The sequence below is a fragment of the Homalodisca vitripennis genome, chromosome 1 (genome assembly GCF_021130785.1).
Source record: "Homalodisca vitripennis isolate AUS2020 chromosome 1, UT_GWSS_2.1, whole genome shotgun sequence".
Lineage (NCBI taxonomy): Eukaryota > Metazoa > Arthropoda > Insecta > Hemiptera > Cicadellidae > Homalodisca > Homalodisca vitripennis.
The window spans coordinates 177,040,137-177,065,427 of NC_060207.1; the positions used below are offsets into that span (position 1 = coordinate 177,040,137).

The 25,291-nt window shown below is 33.0% G+C and overlaps 1 protein-coding gene across 4 annotated transcripts in view; it reads left to right on the forward strand.

Annotated features, from left to right (window-relative positions):
- LOC124352764 (nucleolysin TIAR-like) overlaps nt 1–25,291 on the forward strand; it is a 975,428-nt gene that overhangs the window by 760,780 nt on the left and 189,357 nt on the right. For all 4 annotated transcript variants that reach the window (XM_046802423.1, XM_046802425.1, XM_046802426.1 and 1 more), the window contains one exon: nt 18,850–18,925. In XM_046802423.1, coding sequence (XP_046658379.1) covers nt 18,850–18,925 — 76 coding nt within the window. The remainder of the gene's footprint in view (nt 1–18,849; nt 18,926–25,291) is intronic.

The following is a 25,291-nucleotide window of genomic DNA, read 5'->3' on the forward strand; positions in this document are numbered from 1 at the left end:
AGAGGAACCTATCCATGAAGTTGATCCTTTGAAATTCGAACTCTATGTTTATAACCTGAGTTTAAAATTTGAAGCTACGAAATACTCCAGTCCATACATTAAAAATATTTGTAAAAGTATAATAATACTTAAGGTGCTTTTGCGACAGATTCAAACAAATGTAGTTAGTTTTATTTTTGGTATACCTTTTCGTTAGAATATACCAGAAATATACTAATAATATAGTTTTTAGTGCTATACAAGTGCCGTTAAAAATAAAACCTAACCTATTTTACCTAAATTATACGTTATAATTGAAAGAATGTTTTAGTTCTAATTGTGCAATTAACGCTTTAACGTTTAAAGTATTAATTAAACAATAGTAGGAAAAAGATATAGGGTTTAGTGATATTATATCTTCCACCTGCATATTATATTAAATGTCGGTGGAATATTAGAGATAACTTTATTTATTTATAAATGGCTGTAGTATTGCAAGGAATCCATCAGTATTATGCAAACAATGATTCCAATCCACGTGACTACTGATGTTCCCTATCGTTAGATTTGGTTTTTGACTTCAAGTACCCTTTTAAAATGTTGAGTATTAATAATTATGCAAATTAAAACTTCTGCGCCACTTTGTATAGTGAAGAAGTTAAGAAGTTCGGTTATCACTAAATTAGCCAGTATTTGGCTTCTACCTGTAATACCCTTCTCCCAGTAGTAACCCTGTACTTACGTAACTACAGAATCTAGGAGGAGAGACGAGTAGTTAAGGGCAATAAAATTAGAGCACTTTTAACTCAGTAAGGTATCACGGATAACGATCTGTAAAGACAGAGCCTGGCTTAACCTCGTTGCGCGAAGTTGGAAAGTAGGCCCGAGCTTACTGTAGACGGATATATTTGGGGATAAACTGCGAAGGGATTCGGCCTTCTGCACAGTTTGTACTATTCTTCGTGGAGCAGTTTCACTGCAGTCACAGCATTGGGTAAAATGATTATTTTGGTAATATCTCTCTCGTTAGTGGAAGTTATCGAAAATAAACCTCAAATCTAACAGTGTTATTATCAATAATAAAATGGCAATGGTGGCAGGTTAAGAAAACAATGAATGTGTACAACAAACCACAATCTTACATCTCTTTGTCATCCTTCAATACTGATCCACTTGACAACAACATGTACAAGAAGAATATGGTGCGTCTCGTAAAACGCTTATCAAGTTTTTGTCAAAAATATTGGCCATGGAAGAAAACAGGAGGTATACTTTGCCAACGCAGTTTGCGTAATAAACAAAGCCTACATGCCCAACGAACAACCGTGTACAGATACTCTTGGACATTTGCCGGGCAAAACAATAGAGCAGTGGGGCTGTGCTTCACAAAGGGTGACCCTTGCTGTAACTGAGGGTTTCGTTGGGACTGCTGAAATACAAACTTAACTTGTATAATTAATTTGTAGTGCTGTACTCCTATTAATATTATAAATTTGAAATACATAAAATGGTGGAAAATAAAGTATCTAGTTGTCCCAAAGGCATATGTGTTATTGGTCTGAAAATTTATGTTCATTGGGACAACACATGATAATGTTTAGGTTGCACTGAGTTTAAATTCGATAGTCAAGTAGTTAAACTTTGCAATTACGTTACGAATGCATAAAGGCACAAGAAAAGTTATACCAATAGTTTTATAACTATGACAGAAGACCCAAAAACCCTAAAGACTGATTGAGTATTTGTAGTCTCATTTAATGCAATGTAGCAGTACGTTATACTGTATGTCACGTATCAAACTTCGTTCTTTCTTTAGGCTACATATATAACTATGTCACATACTACAACGACATATGCTCCTATGCTAAAATGACATATGCTCCTATGCTAAAACGACATATGCTCCTACTTTATTTATTTCGTGATCTTCTTGTAGCCATCATAATTACCCATGAGAACAATGTAAAAAGGTTCGCCCAGCATAATACTGTATAGTGCCATCGGTGTTGCTTATATAGAACTCAAGCTTCATACAGAATCTCAACTATATAGATCAGTAAAAGAATCTGAAGAAACTATTCCTGGACTTAAGCTTACGTTTGGCTTCCAGAGTGACAGGATATTCAGGATCGAAGCCATCTCCTTCCAAAAGCCTATGAGGAAGGATAGTGGTCACTGGGTGGTTTTCTCTGTTGCAGCATCTATCAGGCAAAGCGAGCAGGGAATACTCGCCTACTCCAACAATCGCCCTCCGCAGTAAACCTGTCTTACCGATCTTCTTATCACATTCTTCATTACTGTTATATTTCCGGTTTTAATTTGCTGCTTCTGGAAATCCATTGAATTGCCCAGGTATATACAGTATCAGTTTCTACACAGCATATTTGGCCCAGAGAGTTATAACCAGCAAGGGCTCCACTACTTGTTATTCTTTATAAACAAAAATATTTTGATTACCGGTACTTGATGTTTAAAATATTTTATTATTCAAATACATAATTCATTCAATTTCGTTTTTCCGACTGTGTTTCTAAGGCATAGATGGCTTATTTTTTCATTTATAGTAATTATTACTTTTTTTTCAAAGGATTATAATGTGAAACCTAGTTAAATGTATTGAAAAATACCAATTTACTGTGTATTACCAGGTTAAATGAAAAACAAACTCAAATTGTTAAAATAGAAAAAAGAAAGTATTTCCTTTAATATTTTTCAATTTTTAACACAATACACGCAGGTATCTTAGGTTTTGGTGGGTAAGTTATTATAGCATAGTATCATTGTACGAGAAAAAGAAAACAACATTTAATGTTCCATCACATGCAAAAGTAGCTGTTACCTAAATATTTACGCTCATTTGGGTCATTGCCACATTCAGGTAGAAGAGGGGGATCACGCATAATTCCTTATTACAAAATAGTAAACCCAGCGTTCCCTAAAAGTGTTGTATTCTGTTCAAAAGTTATTGACTTTTATTTGTAAATGAGTTTCTTGAAAGGTATTTTTTTTTATATTAAGATGAAGCGTAATAAATGGTTATGCATGTTTTTATAATTTGGGTATACTGTATTTTATTTGGAACAAATTTTGTTCTTCTTCTTCTTCACTCGCCGTACAGAAATCGGATAGTAGATAGAAAAAATGCAAATTACAGTTTATTCTTTGATTTTAACATCGGATTTTTTATACACTTACATGGAGTTACTTTACAAAGTATTTGTTAAATAGTGTACCTGTTTATGACATTTAACCAATGGATAGTTATTTCAACCATTTCGAAAATGGTTAAAACCATCCAACAGCTTCGGGCTTAGCGACAAATGAGTGAATGCTGCGAACATCGGGCTAATTTGCAAGGATTGTTGCCTTCTCCAATTACTATCTGGTTCATTACAGCTTAAACAGTACATTATGTGATTAAACGGGGGCGTTTAATGCTGGGTTTAACCGGATTCATTCGTCCACTTCAACATTACTAACATGTCGGAGCTGGCTGTGTTCTTCTCTGCATTTATTTTGTTATTTAAATTAGAACAAACTTTGCTTTCGTAAATTTTGAACAAACCACTCTTTTCACACTAGTTTTACATGGAAGTTCAACAAAGTTTCAGTTTGAATACTTATGCTGAATCATCAGTCAGCGTAGTTAATAGTTGGCTCAATTACTTTCGTAAATAGTTGCACAGTTGGAGAGTAACTACTGCCAATAACTATGTTAGAAACACGTGTTAGTAGTTATTGTATTGTCATGTGTTTGCTTGGCCTCCCAGACCGCATCACAACAGCTCTACAGTTTGTGTGACCTACAAGATACAACTCTGCTGTCTGCGGGGAGCGTGCGGTTCGTTCTCAACACGTAACTTTTGTATTATCTCAATTATTCCAGTAAATGTTTGTTTGGAAGTTATTATTGGCGATGGGTGATTTGAAAAGATAACAGTTATGAACATAGGAAGTAAATCTGAGTTGAATAATGGTATAATTAATGTAACAATTAACCTTAAAATTAAAACATGTTTTTACACTCATCCTAATTCACGTTGTTATTTTTGAACTTCTACAATTACAACCACAATTTAATATTTCACATGAAAAATGCATTAAAACCAAACAATTTATTGTTACAATAATTCAATACATAAATTTTAAAAGAAGTTTAAATACTACATTTTTATAATTTTTTGTAAAAAATAAATACATCTTATCGTAACACGGAATTGATAAATTTTAATTAATGAAACCGTAATTATTTATTTTGAATTAAATGCTGCTCAGGAAGTTTCTAAAATAGAGTAATTCATTCCCTTTGATCTACTATAAAAGCAAAATAAGGTGAAATGCCTGAAAGAGAAAAGTACATCGCGATGGGTCAGTGTTGACAGAGGACGATACACTGTTTATGTTCCCGCTCCATGTCTGAAAGAGAAAAGTACGTCGTACGAGTCAGCGTTGGCAGAGGACTAAACCCTATTTAAGATAATTGTCAATCTCCCAAACAGAGAAGTACGCCGCGACGACTTACTGTTGATAGACGACGACACTCGGTTCATGTTCATGGTCAATGTGTTTGTAACAGAAAAGTATACCGGGCCGAGTCAGTGTTGCTCAGGACTACACCCTATTTAAGTTAATAGTCAATCTCTCAAAGAAAAAAGTACGCCGCGACGAGTTAGTTTTGACAGAGGACGACAAACTGTTTATGTTCATGGTCAATTTCTAAAAGAGAAAAGTACGCCACGACTAGTCTGTGTTGGCAGAGGACTACACACTGTTTGTATTCATGGTCAATGTCTGAAAGAAAAAAGTACGCCACGACTAGTCTGTGTTGGCAGAGGAGTATACATTGTTTATATTCATGGTCAATGTTTGAAAGAGAAAAGTACGCCACGTCTAGTCTGTGTTGGCAGAGGAGTATACATTGTTTATATTCATGGTCAATGTCTGAAAGAGAAAAGTACGCCCCGAGTAGTCTGTGTTGACAGAAGAGGATACACTGTTTATTCTTATGGTAAACGTCTGTTGCAAAGACGAAAAGAGAAACTATTACATTCGATATAAGTTTTTCTAACATTTAAAGGTCCTAAAAACATCTTACATGAATGCATTTTAAGTTTCAACCAGCATTCAAACATACGTATTTTGCTTCCTTTGTTCATTCTATCCACCCATATTAACATAGAATTTAGATTATAACTTTGAATGAAATCTATTCACATCTTGCAGTTTACATCTATAGACTTAGTACAACTAGATTTATGAATCCGTTTAATCGGGAGATCCACTAATCATTTACAATTATCTGTTATAACTGCTATGGTTGTTAGAAGCTTCCACCACTGTTTACATATTGTTCTTTTGATATATAATCATAAGAAACTTTAAGTAATTTAAGCAATTTAAGACCTTCAACATTTTTGGGTCTGAGCAAGGGCAGATTCTGTTTTGATACGAACCAGTCTTGCCTAAACGACTAATCACGTTCTTGGTTTGTAGTCGATGACAATTGTTCGGTTTGTACCATAATTTCAAGATTTAGCCAACTCTCTTTTCTACAAACCTTCACTAATGATTCAGCCATCTTTCGTGAGACCATGGCTCTAAGGTTTTCAAGAGGTAGACATAATCGCTCGTGCCACGTTGCACCATGTTCATATTCCTCCTTTACACTTTGATTAGGTGATCAACAGTATGGTTCACTTTATCATTGCTACATTTAGGCGGAATTCTGTTATCGTGATAGTAATTATCTATTTACAATATACTTGAGAAACATGTCTTCAGGTAGCCTATATGGAAAACGTCTGAACTGGTACAGTTCACATATTATAATCTTAATTCCATGGATGGATTCTGCTTTCGATGAATTTTTGAGATGGGGTTTCTATGGAGAGTCCAAATTTATTACTTATTATCCGTGGAATTATATGTGTGGAATACTCTTTTAAACAAGTAGTTGCTTACCTTTCTCCAATGTAAAAGTATCCTATATTTTTTTCTCATTGTTGGACTAGACATAGGAAATATTTGCAGACATATTACAGTAAGGAGAAGTGAAAAGCGTGTCGTATAGGGTTTGCCTTTGCCGAGAAATATACTGGTAAACTGTAAGGAACAAGTTTGTAACATAATGCAAGTTTCTGGGACCACTGTTACATGTTATGTGAAGTCATATGTAAGAGAATGCCAACTGAACAGGCAACTCTGCCGTTTTCTAGTATCCTATTGTAGGTCATGAATTCATTTGGATCAAATTCTTGACCAAAATTCATTTCAAAATTATCTATGAAATGAACCTTTTCAAAGGTAATAAATAGTATTATTATGGACTTTAACTGTACATGTGCCTCTGTTAGAAAATTTAAAAAATACTGAAAAATGTCAAAATATACGACAAACTTTTCCTTCCCCACCGCAAACTCAAATTTAAAACTACATGAAATTTAGTACTTTTGACTGCAAGGAAAGATGTTTTTATTTAAATGAAGTGAAATAACCAACATGTATTATTAAGTCAAGATTTACACATTTCGTTCATGTATTCGTCTGTACCTAATTTCAGCTTTCCAGTCAAAACAGGCAGGGGGCTACACACTCCCTCATGTCCAGGCTAGCAAAGTACTAGTTACTTGGAAAAGAATGTACTATCCTACAATGGTTACTTACATCTCTATAATCTTAGTGTTTAAAGTTGGATACCAATAAAATCATTAGCGTTGTATTTTCCATATAGATACAGCATCAGATAGACTTCAAATGCTCTGAAGTTACGCATTAAAAATGTTGTGTCATCTTTCTGTGATCCTCACATACCTTAATTATTATCTAATTTAAAAGATATCCTTTATTGTACAAGCTACCTAATACGCGTAAATCCTCGTAAATTCACTCATACAATGTCACGTTTCAGATCCGTGATAAAAATTAAATTTTACTCCAGTCCCAGCTTGTAGGCTTTACAAAACTAAGATGCTTTATTATCTGAGTGACAAATCTTTTACATTATTCATCCTGACTAGAGGTATTATTTTATAAGGATAAATATCTAAAATGTGTCGCCTTCATATCTTTCGTGACAGTGAAGGTTTTCCAGACCTTACCGGCACTGTTATTGATATTGCCTCTTTATAAATGTACCCACCCGTTGCTATTGACGCGTAAGCCGATTGTTGAGACGAACCTGCAGCTCCTGAATCATTCACAGTGAAGATCACTTTAAAATTTAATGTTCATAGGAGGAAATCGTATACGTTGGGAACTTGGGAGTTATATTGTTTATATATTGTTTTTCATATAAATCTTATTGATAATTACTGGCTGAGCGTTAAAGAAGCCTAATTACTCAAGCTGTTGTAAAAATCTCATTTCTGTCTCTCTGTCCGTTTTTCTGTTCGATATCTCGAGAAAAATAGCTAATAAACTTCAAAATTTTGCATTAACCTTTAATTTTATATAAGAAACGTAAAGTTTCATAATAGTCCATGCACTTCAAAGGATTTGGCCTAGCGTTAGCAAACATGTTTACTTTGATGTTACGGGTAGCGTGAAACTTGAAAAGTAAATAAATGTTTAATCAAAATAATACAATCGTATGGAATTTTATGACATAGTAACAATTTTAGTTTAATGAAATAAGCCACAGAGTGTCGCGTACTCCTACCTTGTAGTTAAAAGTAAGTGATGAATGTACATATGTAGTTTTACTTCCATATTGTATTATATATACATTTTTCAATATATGAGCGAATATATGTTTAAATATAGGTGAATTAAAATAATTTTATTCATAAATCTATTTTAGGCTAGCAGAAAAGAATAAGGCAATAAATCCGATCCGTTTCCATTTATAAGTATATGAAATCAGTACCAAGAAGTAACCATCGAAGTTGAAAGGAACGTCCCACAATTAGGATTAATACCTAACATTTTCAATTTCATGGTTCCGCGACGACACTTACTTATAACTCTTAATTATTTCTAACAAGGAACAAAGTTTTAAGCTCCTCGAAAATTGCTCCGCAACTTTTAGTGAATTCGGGCTGCCAATAAAACAGCACTTTAAATGGGAAAGAATAATTAACAAGTATAAGAGGATTTATGTGGTCGAGAAAAATGTTTGAAGAGGTAAAATAAGAAAAGAAGATTATTGCAAAGAAGATAAACTTAGTTTCCATCCTCTCAAATATTTTATGGTCAAGTTCTGTAGATCTTTCACCACTAATAGTAGGGGGATTCGTAATTTAATGTTAGATCAATGTTGTATAGTATGGAATTTCTCTTGTAAGACTCAGTAATAATTTATAGTTAACATATTGCTAGATAATATCTCTTAACAGCGGCTTCATCTCCATTGTCACACAGGGTAACAAGAGTTTCAATTGTAAGCTTCATTTTAGATACCATCCTAACAATCCCGAAAGACCGCTACTCTAAGTATCCTGACCTATGTATTTCTCTTTTCTTTACCGTGATCCTGAAGCTCACGACTTTACCTAGAGTTCCTTTTCCACTTAAGGTAATGTGAGAGGGATATGTTTTCATTTTGACACGTAAAATTAACTATGTTTCATTAGGACTTTTTTACCTTGAGCTGAAAAGTTCACAGGCGTTTTGTCGAAGTGCTTGACGCAATGTCCTTCTACGAGTTTTTGTACTTCAATAATTCCAGTTAGTATCTGGTGCACTGCTTTTGGATTCCAATTGCGGGTACCCGCGGTTTTCCACCCAATTTCGTAGGCTTTGCATGTGATATATATATATATATATATATATATATATATATATATATATATATATAAACTAATGTTTAGAGTGCGTTTAGACAGTCGTGAGACAGGTTAGTTTTACCCTACTGATGACGAGTCGTTGCAATAGTAATTCTGCTCAGTACGAGAGGAACCACAGGTTCAGATATTTGGTTCATACACTCGGTCGAGCGGCCGGTGGTGCGAAGCTACTATCCGAGGGATTATGCCTAGACTCCTCTAAAGGCCGAATCCCGCCTATTAGGCGCCGTATCCACTGGAGTCCCGTGAGCGAAGAGTCAAAACAATGTGACTTTGCTAGGCGGCCCCACTCCAGTGGCTTAATCATATGATTAATACTTTGAGGAGTCGTAAAACTTTGTAACATAAATATATATTTTCTTTTTTTTATTGAATACTTCTTAGTCTGTAAGTTTACATGCAAATGTAGTACGTATTAAAAAAAGATTCGTTTCGTATTTTACTAAAGTAAAATAAAACAAATGGTAACAATCAAATGATCTTTTTAAAGTTTGATTTGTTTCAAAATATGTACTATATATTTTTTAAACCCCATCATTACACTTCAATACTATAATAATGCAGTATGGCAACTAAACTTAACAGTAAGACAAACTGGTTTATATTATTTTTTTAATTAATTATTTTTTATAACAATTTGTAATAAACAACGTTGTTAGCACGTTGATGAGTCTACCAATAATTATACCATACATATTATAAGAATTGTAAATTCCGAAGCAGCAAAAGACGTGCTGTAACAAGGAAGGATAATCAGTTTAAAGGATAATACGCCCTTGAAGCAATTGGCTGCCTGTTGTAGCAACTCCTTAACAAGCATTTTAATGAACGGCGGCTCCACATCAAAGCCGTCTCCAGGAGACTTGGTCCTAATGGTCTTCACGATGTCAATGACGTGTTACCTCAGCAGCTTAATGGCATCTACAAATTTTAATTATTGTAATAAAACTAAACTTATCTAACTAAAACTAAAATATTGTTGAACAATTGTTTTTACTTTTACTTTAATGGCCATCAACGCTTATGGTAATTAATTTTTATTACTATTTCCTTTTATAATTAAAAATTTACTAATTATTTTACTAGCTAATACAATTTTTAAATTCGATTTAAATTTCTTTGAATTAATTGAAACACTTTCCGTAATAATTTATTGATGCAGAAATTTATTCCTGAAAATATGTGTGTGCTTTTGTATGTACGTATACATAGTACGTATATTTACTAAGCAAAACATGAGGCCGAGGTAATAATGTAATCAAACATAATTTGTGTATGTTCGCCTCTTTCTTATCAAGACATGTTTCTCCAAATTTAACTTATTCAAACGTGTTTGTTTAATACTTTTATAATCTTCAACCTATACGGTCAAAAACATCTGATTTAACAATAGGATGAGATTTTCAATTTGATAGACCATACAACGTAGGTATAAGAGTAATTTATACGTATCTTTCCAGAATTTTTAAATGTGATGTACATAATTTTTAATCCAGATAATTATTAATTTGGTTCGATTTCACCATTTGTAAATTATAAAGATTTGCGTAAACCACACCTCCATAAAAATATTCTGTAAAGATTTTGTTTACATCGTTTAAAATTTCATTTACATTTGGCATAAAATGTGTTCTAATATATAAAAAAGATTTGTTTGAAATGATACTACAGCGCTATTTATTTAACCATTTTCGATTCTCAAAGAGTATGAGATTAATCGAAGGAAATTGATAAAGTGGTTGGACATATTGTATCGATGGAAAGTAAACTGGCCAGCCGATGTTTACACAGAGCAAAGTGCCTTATTGACCAGTCTGTTGACAGCTACTTGGCCGTGTGTACTCAGTCACTGTTGTGTATTGTAACCTAACACTCTTCAATATACTTTTTATTCAAAACGATATTCAATTATTAATATTTGTATCTGTGTATAGAGAGAATTTCCAATTCTACTTCTAAATGCAATCAAATTATATTATAACCGGTTTTTTGTAATGTGGATTTTTATACATAAGAATTAGCGATACTTTATGTTGAATATTTGAGTTATAACTATTATAATCAATTATCTATAATTTCTGTACATATTTTTTACTAATACGTAGTGTGTACATGATTCTTAAACAAAAATGATCACACATGTATTGAAAATAATTTTTATTTATTGAAGAAATGTGGGTAAACATTTTTATAATTGTACCTTGTCCGTAAAAGATGTAATTTAAACGTTACAGTAAATATATAAAAGCTGACTGGAACTTCGTAATTAAGTATACAACAACTCATTGAATTGTTACACTTCTTCAAGACTTAAGCATTTATTTCTGAAAAAAGTCGTTATGAATAGGTAACACACACAGCACAATGCACTTATCATGTAATATTTCATAAAATATTGCAAAGTAATTAATTATTGTTTGATATAATTAAGTATGGATACTCCAGACAATGTTTAAGTAAATTCCTTTGCTACCCAGTCGTAATACTGAATAGTTTTGGCTATTTACTAGTGGCAGGTCTTAATTTGTAAATGCTTACTTTATTAATTCATATATAAAACACTTATATACAAGCTTTTATAATAAATTACTTTATCACATGACGGGATCACGTGACATCACGTGTCGCGTTACAGGATTCTTTGAGGTTACATGCAAAATATCAAGTCTCTAGATTATTTCATTAGGCTTCATGTATTATTATATCACGTGTTAAAATTTAATATAATTGAAATGGTAAATGTGAAGCTTATATTGGCTTTTCTTAATTTAATCACTACTTTGAACAATCATAATAACCATTTTGATTACTTGTACGTATTTTGATTTCTTTATTCTATAGGTCAGTTAATTCTCGTGATATAGTATGGACGAACAGACTTTGATATATTGTGATTTTTCAAAATTCTATAGATCAGTTAATTCTCGTGATATAGTGTGAACAAACAAACATATGGATATGACATTTTTGAAACTATCAGCTAGGCTACTTAAAGTGAGAATAATCTTAGGACACCTAATGTTTTCCGTTAGTGCAATATTTGTCGTTTATGGATAAAAGTTGAAATCCCATTGTAAAATATATAGACGTTATTATTGATAATTAAGTTAATTAATTATCTTCGTTCTAAGATATGCGTAGTTTATTTTTTTCAAATTGGAAGATCATTTTAGCACCATCACAGCAGCGCTGACATCAAATAAATGGTTGAACAGAGATAAAAATATCAACGCCAACGGTCAGTGTTTACTGAGGACGACACACTGTTGACGTTGTTCGACGTCTATTTGAAAAGACGCCACCACAAAAAAGGAGACATTAAACTATTCACTGATATGGTCTGTCAATAGATCACAGTGCTCACGATTACGTTTATGTTTTGTATGAAAATTTGTATAACAAAAGGTCGAGAATATATAGATAGATATAAATAAATGTATGTATAATAAAATTCTTAATTCAGCTGGTTATATACATTTCAGTACTAGGACCTTGTTTTTTTTATTTTTATTTAATTCGACGTTCCAGATTTTGTGTGTTGCGAATTAAACATTAATAAAAATAAAATGTATTAGCACAATAATTTTTACTTACGTTTTGCTTTGGATTTATGTACGTATGTTACCTAGAAAACCAATGTTGCAAAATTTGAATCTCAACCTCTATTTGTGTTACTTCGCCGTCCATAAATTTGACAAATCCAAGAACTTGATATAAAAGTTTTTTTCTATAAATCCTATACTCTATACTATAAGGACTGTTGCTAAAAGTTCATATCATTAACACCTTCTCTGCGGCCTTATACAGAGTGAGATCGGCTCGGAATGGATGTTGTCCCATAAAGAATTTGTCGCAGTCAACTTGTTAAAAAGGATACCGTTGGTAATAATTTTTACAACTAGACTCCCAAGTATGTGGACAGCCGATGTGGATAACCACGTGTTGCTATTGATCATTGTGGAGAATTTTATCATTTTTAATCTTCTGGACAATTGCAACTTGATGAAGGATCACTCTTATTGATGATCAAGTTCACTCTTATCAATGATCGAAGTGCGGAATGTCGTATATCGAGAACCTAACGTAAACATTTTTGATATTGTATGGAAGAATTATTAGACCCATATTCATTTTATTCTTAATGGTTTTTGCTACGAGGCTTGTAGCAACTCGTGGAAGACCGTAATTTTGTGATAAAGTCTAAAGGCATTCATAAAGTTCTATAATACATCCAGATTTTTTCTTTTATAACCTGGAAAAGGTTTGTCTCCCCCAGTATGTGTATCATAATAAACCTTCGATAAGCTATGTGATTCTTAAAGGCCTCCATCATGGGTATTGGTGAAATTTATGATGAAAAATATTAACTCCACCGCAGTCAAACATTTTTCCTGCATACAACTTACTTTTATTAATTTCTGGGATATCATTAAATATATATACAAGATTAAATATACAATGTAGTTTAAGCCAAAATTTACCATATGTTATCAATAATTAACCTTACAGAAACAAAGAAAACTTGAGTACAGTATCTTGAGTTTATCGTTAAATGTCTTACATATGACAGCCGAAGTATCTTACGTCTTGGAATCACTGTACGAATTATTTCACTCGACCGATCAAAATAGCAATCGTCAGATTCCCGAAAGGAAAGATTGCTGAAATGTAAATCCCGAATACATCATCAGCTACGTCACCATAGGAACCATCAGCGAGTGTCATATTCGTACTGTAACTTGACATGTATCCAACTCTATTCATGGCCATTAATTACATTGTGATCTATTTAGGATTTAGTAGATATTCACCGTTTCTACAATTATTGAATCATCCGGGTTTTGTCCGAAATGTTACTCACACTTTTTTTAGTAATGGTCGATTCATTTATTATAAATTGCATGTTGTGAATTGTTATATAGATTTAAGAGTTCGAAATCATATATAAATTATTGCTAGTTACAACTAAGATAATAATAAAATACGAGTATATATTATATACATTACAATGTAATGATAGATAAATAGAATACTCGTTTTAATATTTTTTCAAAACACAAGAAGTATTAATGTAAATTGGTAATGAATACATTAAAAGAAATGCAACTGTGAAACATACTTCATCACATTCAATTTAGTCAAAAGTACTCAAATTAGTTTTCTGAATTACAATGTGCAATTATTTTATTTGTTGCTTTTTAAATAGTATAATAAAACGAGTTGGAACAGTTCTGATTCCGGGAAAATCTCACTTTCACACGGGGAGTGTCAGGAATGCTGTAAATGGCGGATAAATCTGGTACAAACCAGTATCAGCCGCCTCTGTGTAATCACGTAATGTACGGGTAAAGCTGTAATGAACCGGACAGTAATTGGAGATGGCAACAATCCACGTGTATGTGCGTGGCATTTACAGGTCTTGTGCGCGTAATCGTGTTTTTTTACTTTTTTATACTACACAGGCTTTTGTGGAGACCTTTTAAGTAATTTTATTAAACTCATGTTAATAAAACCTTTTATTTTACATTATCGTCCCATTTCACTACTTCCCTGACATTTCTTATTTCTCAAGAGAAATAATTTTCCTCATTTTAAAGTATCAGTACTTTTTTAATGTTCGCTGATTACGTTTTTAATCGTGTAATTAGAGATAATAAATGTAACTATACTTGACTTTTCTATCAGTGTGCAACCTTATGACAACCATGGTATGCGTACTCATGTTCCGAGGGACGAAAAAGACGTCAATATTTTTCTTTTTAAAGGCATTGTTTTGACATATACATGTTCGATTGGGTGAATCTTTTAGCCTGGCCAGGACTATCATTGGTTAGCGAAACAGTTATTACATCGTCCATAATTGTAGGCCAATAGATAACTTCTCAGCATATAATAAATACATTACTCAGACACTCTAATACATTCTTATTAATCCCAACAATGTTCTAGTGTTTAATTCTATTAAAATATAAATCTCAGTTAATATTGAGTTTCACTTGTACTAATATTGTATGGGTAAGTCTTCTTTGCAGAATTGTAGCAAAACCGCCCAATGAATAATCAAGAAGACATACGCTCTTTAGAATGTTTTGTCGTTCTCTTAGGACAAGAAGTTTAGAAAATTAAACCTGTTCCTATAAGGACCTTTGAGCTATTTCTGGAGTGACAGGATATTTTAGATGGTTAAGGATGAGTGGAGGGCCGCCTCGTGTCCAGATAGATGAGGAAAAGTTTAGGGCACTAATCTCAAGTCATGTATCATGGTTGTACATGTCACGGATAAGGAGAAGCCAGCTCTGTATCAGCGTCTCCAGTCAAAGCAGGTAGGGGGTGGCACGCGTATGTCTAGACTCTTCGGGAACAAGCCCCACCAACTCCAATAGTCATCACCCGCATTAGATAAGACATATCAAATTACCCTTAAGCCCCAGAATCTCTACATTTGTGGTTAGTGATGTGCCGCACTTGGACAACCATAAGGTTGCCCAGATTTAAGTGAGACATTGGTTCTTGCTGTACCCACTGTGGGTTCCACAGGAAGGTATAAACCAGCGAGAAGTGAGCCTTCCTGGGGACTATTTAGCCTTGTATAGTGCGCAATACTGACGTTGAACATTATTAAATAACTGATTAAAGTGAGTTGAAAATAGTTTCTATTTTAAACTTATAATCATTAAAGTTGGACTCAATTATGGATAGTTGAACGACGAATTCGATAAAATTTCATCTAATGAACAGCAATATAAAACTATTTAAAACTTAATAATTTTTAAGAATTGCACACCGCTTTCCGCTTTAGTTATTTTGAGGTTGAATATTGTGGGCCATAATTTAATAAGCCTCGTACATGTTTTCATTATTCCCTGCTCGTCCAATACAAGATTTTGGCCGACCGATATTATGAACCGGTTCCACAGCGAATGCGGTTAGTTTGTTTGTTAGAACCATGTAAAAATGGAGACAGATGGATGGAATGAGCCGCAATGTATCAGCCCTATCATGGCCCGCGGCCACGGATATATCCCCGTCACTGTAATGGGCCTGACTTCACTCCTCTGTAATTGTGTGGTTTATGTATTTCGCGTGCTATGTGTGACTTTATGTGCGGTTGTTTGGAAAAGTCCACTGTTGCTAATTTGTTTAACATGTGTCCAACATGTCGTCAATTATCTACTTCCGAGTCCACAACTGCTTATTTCATTTTTAATGCGTTCTACGAGGAGTCATAGTTATTTTGTTGTATGTTGTTTTAACGAGTTTGTAACTAAATCGTTATTTTTAACCTATAATATTGTCTGCTCACTTATAAGGTGCACGTACTACTGCACATCGAAACTGTAGCAACTAAAATTGAAGAAAATCAAGCATACTTTCAAAACTTATATTAATTTATTAGAGATAATGAATCTATGCCTGTATTTACCTTATTTGGTCTAAATACAGTTGAATATAAAATATATTATCAGTAACATTTACTGTTTTATATTTAGGACACACAATAATGATATATATTGGATAAAGTATTTTGTAGGGATGATTCCTACATTGACTTCTAAATCCAAACCCAGTCTGCCACGTTTACACTCGCCCTCGCAAAATCGCCTTTCAAACAGTTCTATGCCTTATAATTTAGATTCAACATTACACACCCAGCAAGGACATGACATCTATTTATGACTGCCTTCAGGACTGTATGCAAGGAAGGAAAGTAAATGTGAACTTATCGATTAAACTTTCCTATATTTCCTACTTTCAATATTATTTTCCTATAATTACCGTACAATTTTAACCATCCCAACATTTAGTAAAATATATGTAATCAAACAGAAATTGACTCGACTAACTTTTTCAAGGTGTGATGGTTATAACAGCTTTTTAAAGCACATGCATAATTTTAAGAGAAGAGGTATTTTTCAATAAGTATATTTTCTTACAGCTAAGAATGTAAGTTTGTGATTTATATACAAGATTTGTTGAAACATTCATTTTTAACTATATCAGATTTGATTAGTCTGATTAATACCACGTTTAGTAGTGAACAACATATCAAAAAAGTGGTCGGTAAAACTTTAGCCATTAAACTTTATTAAATTTAGCTTACTCTTCTTGAAATAATAGATGCTCTTTTCTATAGTTTAATTCGTTAGGTACACGTAGATATTTATTGATGGCGGTATTCTAATTGACGATGAAGTAAACGGTAAACATAAACGTGACACTTCGACGGTTAGTAGAAGGGATAAAATTCTTTCTGAACAATCCTCCATATTTTTACTTCTAGCCAACTACCGACAAACGTTATTGCGATAATCTATTTAGTCATTTGCATAAGTAATACAATAAGTGGGTAATTTTATTTTAGAATGGCCATTGGTTTGTGGTTATTGTGGACTGGGTAAATGTTTCTCTGTTGGTTTAGACTGTTGGTTTTTAAGCTCCAACGTAAAATTTCAGTATTCGATAATTTTAGTATTGCTTGACAGAGTGGGATAAATAACACTAACCTCCCAGTACTAATAATTGAAACCGCGTAAAAGTAATTTCGTACCTGCTTTAATAAAACCACATGAATACAGAACAAAGACCGGCACAGAAGCAAAGCAAACAATCACAAAACGGAAAACAATCGAGGCAATATATTAATTCGAAATAAAACTGGGACGAGCAATCGGCCCGTTGTATTGATAATTGCGCGGATGTTATCGCGTGGGGCAAGAATTTATCGGGCTCAGCATGGCGGACCACCCCCTCCCGTCCACCCCACTTCCTGTCCGGCATGTACAGACATGTCCCGCCGCTAACTCTGTTTTATAGAACCACATAACATGGCTTACACATTCATGCTATACTGACTTCTTTTTCTACCGACAGATGTAATAAGTTGTATAACGACTGGAGAGCCGATTTTGACCAAACGTGTTATGAGTTTTATATACTCATAAACATACAAATATATGTACAAATTAAGACTTAATTCATTAAGGAGGGCAATTCGTGTAATACGAATTATTGCTACTAAATCGTTACATTGATCAAAACTAAATTCTATTATTCAAATCATACCTTGTATTCAAATCCTACATTTAAATTTAAACAGGTGTAGTGTATTTAAACGTCAACAGACAGATATATGTGTTTATATGGCAAATAACACTGCAAATACTGCAATTGTCTAAAATATATGTCAACTTGTCAGTACAATATGGACCCAATGATTAAAGTAAAAGAACTCAATTTATTCCATGGAACGTTTTGAATTTAGGCTTCATGGCTTCTAAACCTAGTTGACCAGGGAGGTAGAGGACTTTGGCCATCAATCTCTGTAGCCATTGCCACCGACGCCAAAGTTATTTTGTAAAAGTCCGGCAATCCGTCTTAGCGTCTGTAACCTCAGCCGCAGTAACAGGTAGGAGAGATCTCGCTTTCAGATCGTATTTCCACACGTGGCCTCCAGTTCGTGTGTGTTAAATCTCTTTACGTTTAATACTTTATTTTTTTACGAAAATACTATGTCAGAGATATGCTGAAGAGATAGTTATTCCCTCAGTATTTACATTTCATGTTTTAAAGCTTAGGCAAACATTAAGAAAATGTATGTCCAAACTGTCCAGGAACTCTTAATAGGACGTATGCGTTCTATATAAATATAAAATAATTACTTAGATTTTCCACTTAATATAAACATATTGTACGGTTTATAATATACATATTTCTGTTTTTAAATGGAATTTTTTCCTTATCTTTAAAAATATGTTCTTTTTAATTGGACCAAACTGATCTTACGATAGTTGACAAGGATAGCCTAGTGCTAAATTATTCAGTCCAATAGAGAATGGTGGACTACTGTTTTGGTATGGGCCAGTGAAATAAAGCAAATGAATTGTTTAAACAAATTAATGTAGACATATGTCAAATACGGTACACTGATGATTGATAAGACGTAGTTTAAAATAATGTCAGCATAAGATAAGTTTTATATGTACAGTAACAATAATTTTGTATTTGGCATATCAGTTTTTAAACTATACTGAGAGTGCTTGTAATCTAAAAGATTGTTAAAAACTAAATATTGCTTTATATGTTTCAGGGATTGCAGAGTTGTCAGAGATCCGCAGACACTAAAGTCTAAAGGATATGGATTCGTTTCGTTTGTTAAAAAAGCGGTAAGTGCCACATATCTGTACCGAGAATGTTATTCACTACAATTAGTTCAACTTGATTAATTAACAATTACAAACCACAATAATTGCTGAAGGATCAACAGAATGATTGTGGTCTTAATACTACTCCTATAATACTACATTAAGCTATACTCTATATATAACAGAACATACCATTCTATTCCCCTTAGAATTGAATAAGGGGAATAAATACGTTATAAATATGAAAATATTCAAAAGTTCAAACGGATTTTCATAAATTTTTCAATGAATAGAATAGGCAGTATACTGTAAGAATTAACAAAAGCTTTCTTTATGAAAATTACGATTATAATGTCTAGAAAATATTTTGTTTGTTTGTTTGGGTTTTGTAGAATTGAAATATGTTTTAAGACTGGATATGTGTGTTATAGAATTGAAAGATGTTTTTAGACACGTTGCAAAGACTACCTATAAAAACGATCTCGTATGAAAAACATTAAATCCAGTTCAGATACGGTAAGAGTAAATTGTATACATATTTTCTATGCTGTAAAAGTGGATAAACGTGTGCTAGAAAAGTACTTGCTAGGTAGTTTGTTGGAAACGAGTAAATATTATGATCTATATTTAAAAATAAACAGCCGGTAACTCTTGGAATGTATGCAACTATAAAGTCAGCTGAAACATATTCATGCTTCTACACATAGTGCACAGATCTGCGTATTTGGCCCATCTTTTTGGGCTAATTTTGAAAAATACTCGCTACAAAATCGTTTATAATATGATTGCATCCTCTTGTCAATACTATTTGGACTATTTAGATTTTTTAGTATTGCTCGAACGTGTAGAACCATATATAATGTAATTTTTATATCAAGGTAAGGATTTTGTCATAATGATACTCCACTTAAATATTTCGTCTTCGTCAATACTTCACAATACTCTATTTGTATTCAAAGGAGATAAACATCCAATGGCGGACTTTCTAATGGGTTTCCGACTTTCCCATCCCGATTAAACGAAAGACCATTTGGACTGTATACTACAAAATTAAAGCAAATTATAATTCCAGACTAATTTCAATGCAAATGGAGAATTGATATTTTGTATGGATATTGACGTCACTATCGGTTTGCTCAAATGAAGCAAAAACTATTCATTTGTATTCTTTTCTTTGCAAAGCACAAATGGTTTTCTCTTCGTTTGGCTATTCAAAACATTTCATTCAAAGAGCTTCAAATTCGATAAAAAAGATATTTTGTGAATTGATAAATCACTTCTGTATTCAGAAATAGATAGATCTATTTCAACTGTGTTTTTGAGTGCATGAGAATTTATTCGATGTAAATAATAATATTGTAGACTTAATTGATAATATGAACACTATTAACACATTGAAAAAGCTTGTAATAACATACTCTTGTTAAATAAAATTTGGGTAAAAACGTGTTTAATAGTCGTAACAAGAGTTATAGTGTAGCGGCCATTAATCTACTTGGACAGTTACTTTTAACAAGTAAAATGTTACATTTTACAATGTGACATTCGTTTAAGAAGTCTGCGTAACACGATATTGTAACAAACGCTTAGGCGCTTTTGACGGATACACAAAGATTTGTCATTGCTGTGTATGACACAGGAATTGAAGCAGGTCGAAAACAATTTTCTTGTATTTCCTGCGTACTTTGTTACACATCTGTCACCGAGGTCCAGTGTCATCTATCTGTAGGACGTGCGAGCGTGCCGCACCGTGCGTGATACAGACCTGACCCGCCCCGCAATTCATTTACTATACAAGGGGTGCGGTCATGTTTCTACATACCGGCTAAAATTAACCTACATACATTAGAGCTTAACACTAAGTATACAGAACAATGTACAGTGTGCTTATATGATGCTTAGTTATGTTTCTGAATCTAAGATGTACTTCAGGTTTGAGATGGGGTTTTTGTTCAGGTGAATTGTTATATGCTTGATTATTTATCTGATTCCTTTAAAATTTTTACGGATCTCTTTTCAGATGCATCGTATATACTTCATTGACAGAAGGGCTTGAAAGGTTCAGATAGGTTTCTGTTCAGACACATTGTTATTTCTATACAGATGCCTTGTTATGTGCTTTATTCTCAGATTAGATTTCAATTTTAAGTGGGTTTATTTCCATATGCTTTGTTATGTATTCAAGTGCATTGCTTGATTCTAAGATAGACTTTAGTTTTCAGTTCGGTTTTTTTCAGATGTATAAACATGTACGGTACAGTATTTGATTTTCAGATTAGTTTTCGGATGGGTTCTGATTAGATGCATAGTTATGTACATCATGTAGTATGGGTTAAGTTTTTAATTGATTTCTGTTTAGATGATTCGGTAGTAAAAACTACTTGAAGCATTATTACCTTTGTAGAAAAATATTGTTATGAAGGCTTATATAAATATATAAGAAAATAAAATATTTGTGCAATCTCTATGATACTAATAAATTCACTAAATAAGATTTAAGTAAAACCTGCAAAATTTGTGTGAATTTAAAATTTGTATACATATACCTAAATGCAGATTACAGAATGTCAATTTACTTACATTAATTCTACTATTTCCTTCAGGTCTTGGGCCATAACAGGGTTTTTTTAATACGACTATAACCGATAAATCGATACAAAAAATGTATATTGGAGTGTTATGAATTGCCAAATATATTTTGACTATTCAGACTCTACACAGTTTCTTCGCTACATTAAATTATTAAATACAAAATTATTCATCTATAAGGTAAATATGCACAAGAATAGCATAGTACATAAACAAACGCAATTTGGTCAAATTTCTTTCAAAAAATTTATTAAATTATAGGTGGGGAAGATGATAGAGAGGTGCTTGGTGAAATGAGATAAGATTTGGCCAAGTCGGTTTCATTCCTACCTTTGTGGCGCTGTGGCGGGGCTGTATATTGATTTACCACAAAGCCAGCACCTGATGGGATCTGGGTTTTGATGTGTCCTAAAACCTGGAACCCGTCTATTGGCCCCAAAGTAAAGCATTTCTTTCATTACGACGGGGCGGATCATTGGCTTCAGGAGCTCGGAATGGGATCAGTTTCGCACCCTGTTTACTGAGTCCCAGCCCTCTCAGGACTGATTATCCTCTCATTCACGTGGGTTTATATTAGGCAAACAAATACTTTTCATTTCAGTATAAGATTAAATTTTTTAAAGACTGAAATGGTATCATTTCGAGTGATTGATCCAGTCTACGATTAACATTTTCTTTTACTTCATATTACTTTGTTAGTCTTTTATTATTGTTGGTTAAAATTCATGTCAGCAATATTACGAGAGAATGGTGTTTCAGAAAGTTTCAAAAATTTCAGTTGTCTTTCCCTTTCTTTCTTTTTTTACTTTCTATACTCTGATTCCTATTTATGTTGTATTTAAAGTTCCTCTCTATGCTTTTAAGAGTTCTCTATACTATCTTAAAATTTTTCATTTCTATTCGTTGAGTTTTTAGTAATTTTGAACAATTATTTAACATTATCCCTTTTTCCTGTCGTTATGCTATGATTCCTTTACGTTACTTTGCCCGTCTTTTTATTTATATTTTATTTTTATACAATTTTTATGCCATTGAATACCCCTACTAAATCACTATTCTCCTTTTCAACAAAATGAAGCTATACACAAGCAAACTAAAACGTCATTGTTTTAACGATAACTCTGATCGGGTTATATAAGGGAGTTTACAAGCTTAGAGTTAAATCAGATCAGGCACACTAGAATACTAGGAGCTCTGGAAACAATTGTATAAACAATACTAAATGAAAACAATTCGTGAATAGGAAAGGAGAAGGAATATAAAGGAAAGAGGTTCACATAGTAGATAGATTCAATATTGCAGGACTACCAAACTCACTGAAGTTGTCGACCTGAAGGTGCTTCAGCAACAATGAAAAATGCGCTCAATCCAGGGGAAGCGACGCTATACTAACTACTAAATTTAGCCTACATAGGCATCAGCTAATGCGTTCAAGGCATAGGGTGATCTCTAACCAATCAGAGATAAAAGGAGCGACACCTAATCTTACAACAATCATATGTTTGCTTACAGCTAGCTAATGTAGCTCATTGGACGTACAATATCTTTACGTAATCATTAATGTAGAATAGAATGATAATTTATTGATACTTTTGTAATCATTTATTAAGAGATTTTTTTAACAATAATGCAGACACACTGGCACATATAATTAATTAAAGTAAGCTCCGGAATGTCCTAAAGGATTAAGAATAAGAGGTAGAACTTTTTTAAAAAATTTTTAATTCTTGTAAAACCTTAGATTATACTTAAGGATATCTGGGTACAGTGGTGTTGAAACCTATATTAACATATGTAAAATAATAAATTTCATTCTGTCTAAGCAACTGGTTTTGAAATATTAAGTATGTGTTGTCAGAATTGTAGTATTCAGAATCTCTGTTAAAAAAAAGAATCTCCAAATTAAAACCCTATGTATAGAGATTATTATGCATTGCAGAATTGAATAATGCTTTGAACCTGTATATGATTGAGCTTTTTGCTAAGTTACCGGAAGATCTGAGGATAACGACAACAACGGTTGCAATGACTTAGAAAATCTAAATCGTGCCCTGGTTTTCCCCACAATAGATCATCGCTGATTCACTCTGTCAGAACCTTCGTTGTAATAACAAGTTTAGTAATACAAGTCGAGGTATCCTTCAGTAAGTTTCATGCGTTTCAAAAGTTATTCTACTATAAAAGCATAGGAAGTTATATGAGCATAAAAGTACAATATTGTTCATAACAGTATAATTTCAACTGACAAATTGGTTTTTACAGTTATGGATGTAATTAAAAAGAGGTATATGTTTTATTGATGTGCTACAACCTTCAATGTGACTTTTTTTCTGACTACTGAGTTTTCTGTCTGCTGCATTCTGGCATAAGCTACAGTCAACTTACTAAGGTCATGCAATACATGATTGGTTAGGAAAATATTTGTTTACTTTAAATTTATAGCTATTTCAGATATCGTCCACGAAGAGAAAAAAAATTAGAAAAAATCTATTTTTATGACTTTAGGAAGAATTGCTGGCATTTTAAGTAGGAAATGAACATAAAACATATGCTCAGGCCTAAATAAAAACGGATAGTGATAATATTTACATGAGTTTTATAGCTTCAAGAAGTAACATGATTTAGGATTTAAAGAGTTATATTTTATTGAACCCCATATAAGAAAATTATACGTTTTAATAGTGTGTTTGTTAAGGAAATTACATTTTTGTATAAACAAAAACAAGCCACTCCCTGGAAAATTTCATGTACGTACTTGTAAAAATTAATATTTTTATCTGTAACAGATTTTTCTTGAGCATGATTATAAGACGCTCTTAAATTATGTTTCAAATGCCTACATTTTTTTGAATAAAGGATCAAAATGTATACGAGCTGTATAGAGTTTTAGTTCATTTATATATATTTGCCATCGTGTATTTGGAAAAGATTCTACTCAATTTCACCAATATAATAAGTTTTTTCAAGGTGATTTGAAGGTTAAATGCTATTCGAGTGTGTTGATTCTTAGCAGTGAGACGCATCTAAATTTTTAATTTTTACCAGCAGACCTGCGGACCTCGGATTATAGAAGGCTAACTATAACCATTCATGCTTGATGTTGAGTCGTATCCGGCGCCATATTATGATGTGCCACCATCACCGCCTTAAACTCGTTTAAAGTACTAATAAAACTGTACTTTCCCTTCCAAAGTTTGCCGCGCCACCTCTGTTGTTCTTGAGGTGTATGTTAATTAAAATTTCAACAGCATTACCAGCTCAACTCTCCTACTTTCTTGTTTCTTCTCTTAAACTGTTGTTTCGCTCTCCGGTTCTTTTCACCCTCTTTGTTACACTGAATTATAAATTCCGCTGTTAAAGTTTCTAATGCCAACATCTTGTGGTCGTTTTCCGCATCATCTTTGTTCTATTCCGTCATTTTGTTGTAGGACACTTACTAAGAAGGTGTTTACTTTGTTAGCAGTTATTTAACGGAGGTAGAATTGTGAAGGTAATTTTCTCGAACAGGTGTATGCTTTCATTGACACAAGAAATCAATAACAACGTTTCAACATCTGCAGTCCGATCTCTCTCTCAGGTGGATAACTAACCGAACACAATTACAATCTTAGTTAGAATAATTATTAATCACGCTAAAGCGTTGTGACACATAAGTAAGGAATCAATAACTACGTTTCAACATCTGCAGTCCGATCTCTCTCTCTCAGGTGGATAACTAACCGAACACAATTACAATCTTAGTTAGAATAATTATTAATCACGCTAAAGCGTTGTGACACATACGTAAGGAATCAATAA